Genomic DNA, 355 nt, shown 5'->3' with positions numbered 1-355 from the left:
TGTATATATGCACATATAACTATATATATAATAAAGAATACATATAAAGATATGTTTTTGTTTTGTGTGTGTGTGTGTGTATGCAGACCATGTGCAATGATAGTTCCTGACGTATTATTTATATGTGAAAATATGTTAATGTCTGAGGGTTTTGTTTGTGCTCGTGCACTAGCACACAAGTTTGTTACTCTTTATGCTCTATGTAAAACTCTTCTATCGGATGCTAAACATTATGATTGGGGTTTAAGAGCAGTTAAAGCTGTACTAAGACAAGCGGGGGCCCTCAAGAGAGCCGATCCAAATGTCAACGAAGATACACTCCTCATGAGGGCTCTAAGAGATTTTAATATCGCAA

The 355-nt window shown here is 35.8% G+C and overlaps 1 protein-coding gene across 1 annotated transcript in view; it reads right to left on the bottom strand.

The window, feature by feature from the left end:
* Positions 1-264: 264 nt before the first annotated feature.
* EMH_0081270 (uncharacterized protein) overlaps positions 265-355 on the bottom strand; it is a gene marked incomplete at both ends in the record, with an annotated part of 1,529 nt that continues 1,438 nt past the window's right edge. Inside the window, one exon of the mRNA XM_013500364.1 lies at positions 265-333. Coding sequence (XP_013355818.1) covers positions 265-333 — 69 coding nt within the window. The remainder of the gene's footprint in view (positions 334-355) is intronic.

Source organism: Eimeria mitis, genomic scaffold (assembly GCF_000499745.2).
Source record: "Eimeria mitis Houghton genomic scaffold, Emh_scaff5314, whole genome shotgun sequence".
Taxonomy (NCBI): Eukaryota; Apicomplexa; class Conoidasida; order Eucoccidiorida; family Eimeriidae; genus Eimeria; species Eimeria mitis.
Note: the sequence above shows the minus strand (reverse complement) of the source record. Positions and strands in the feature narration are given on the sequence as shown.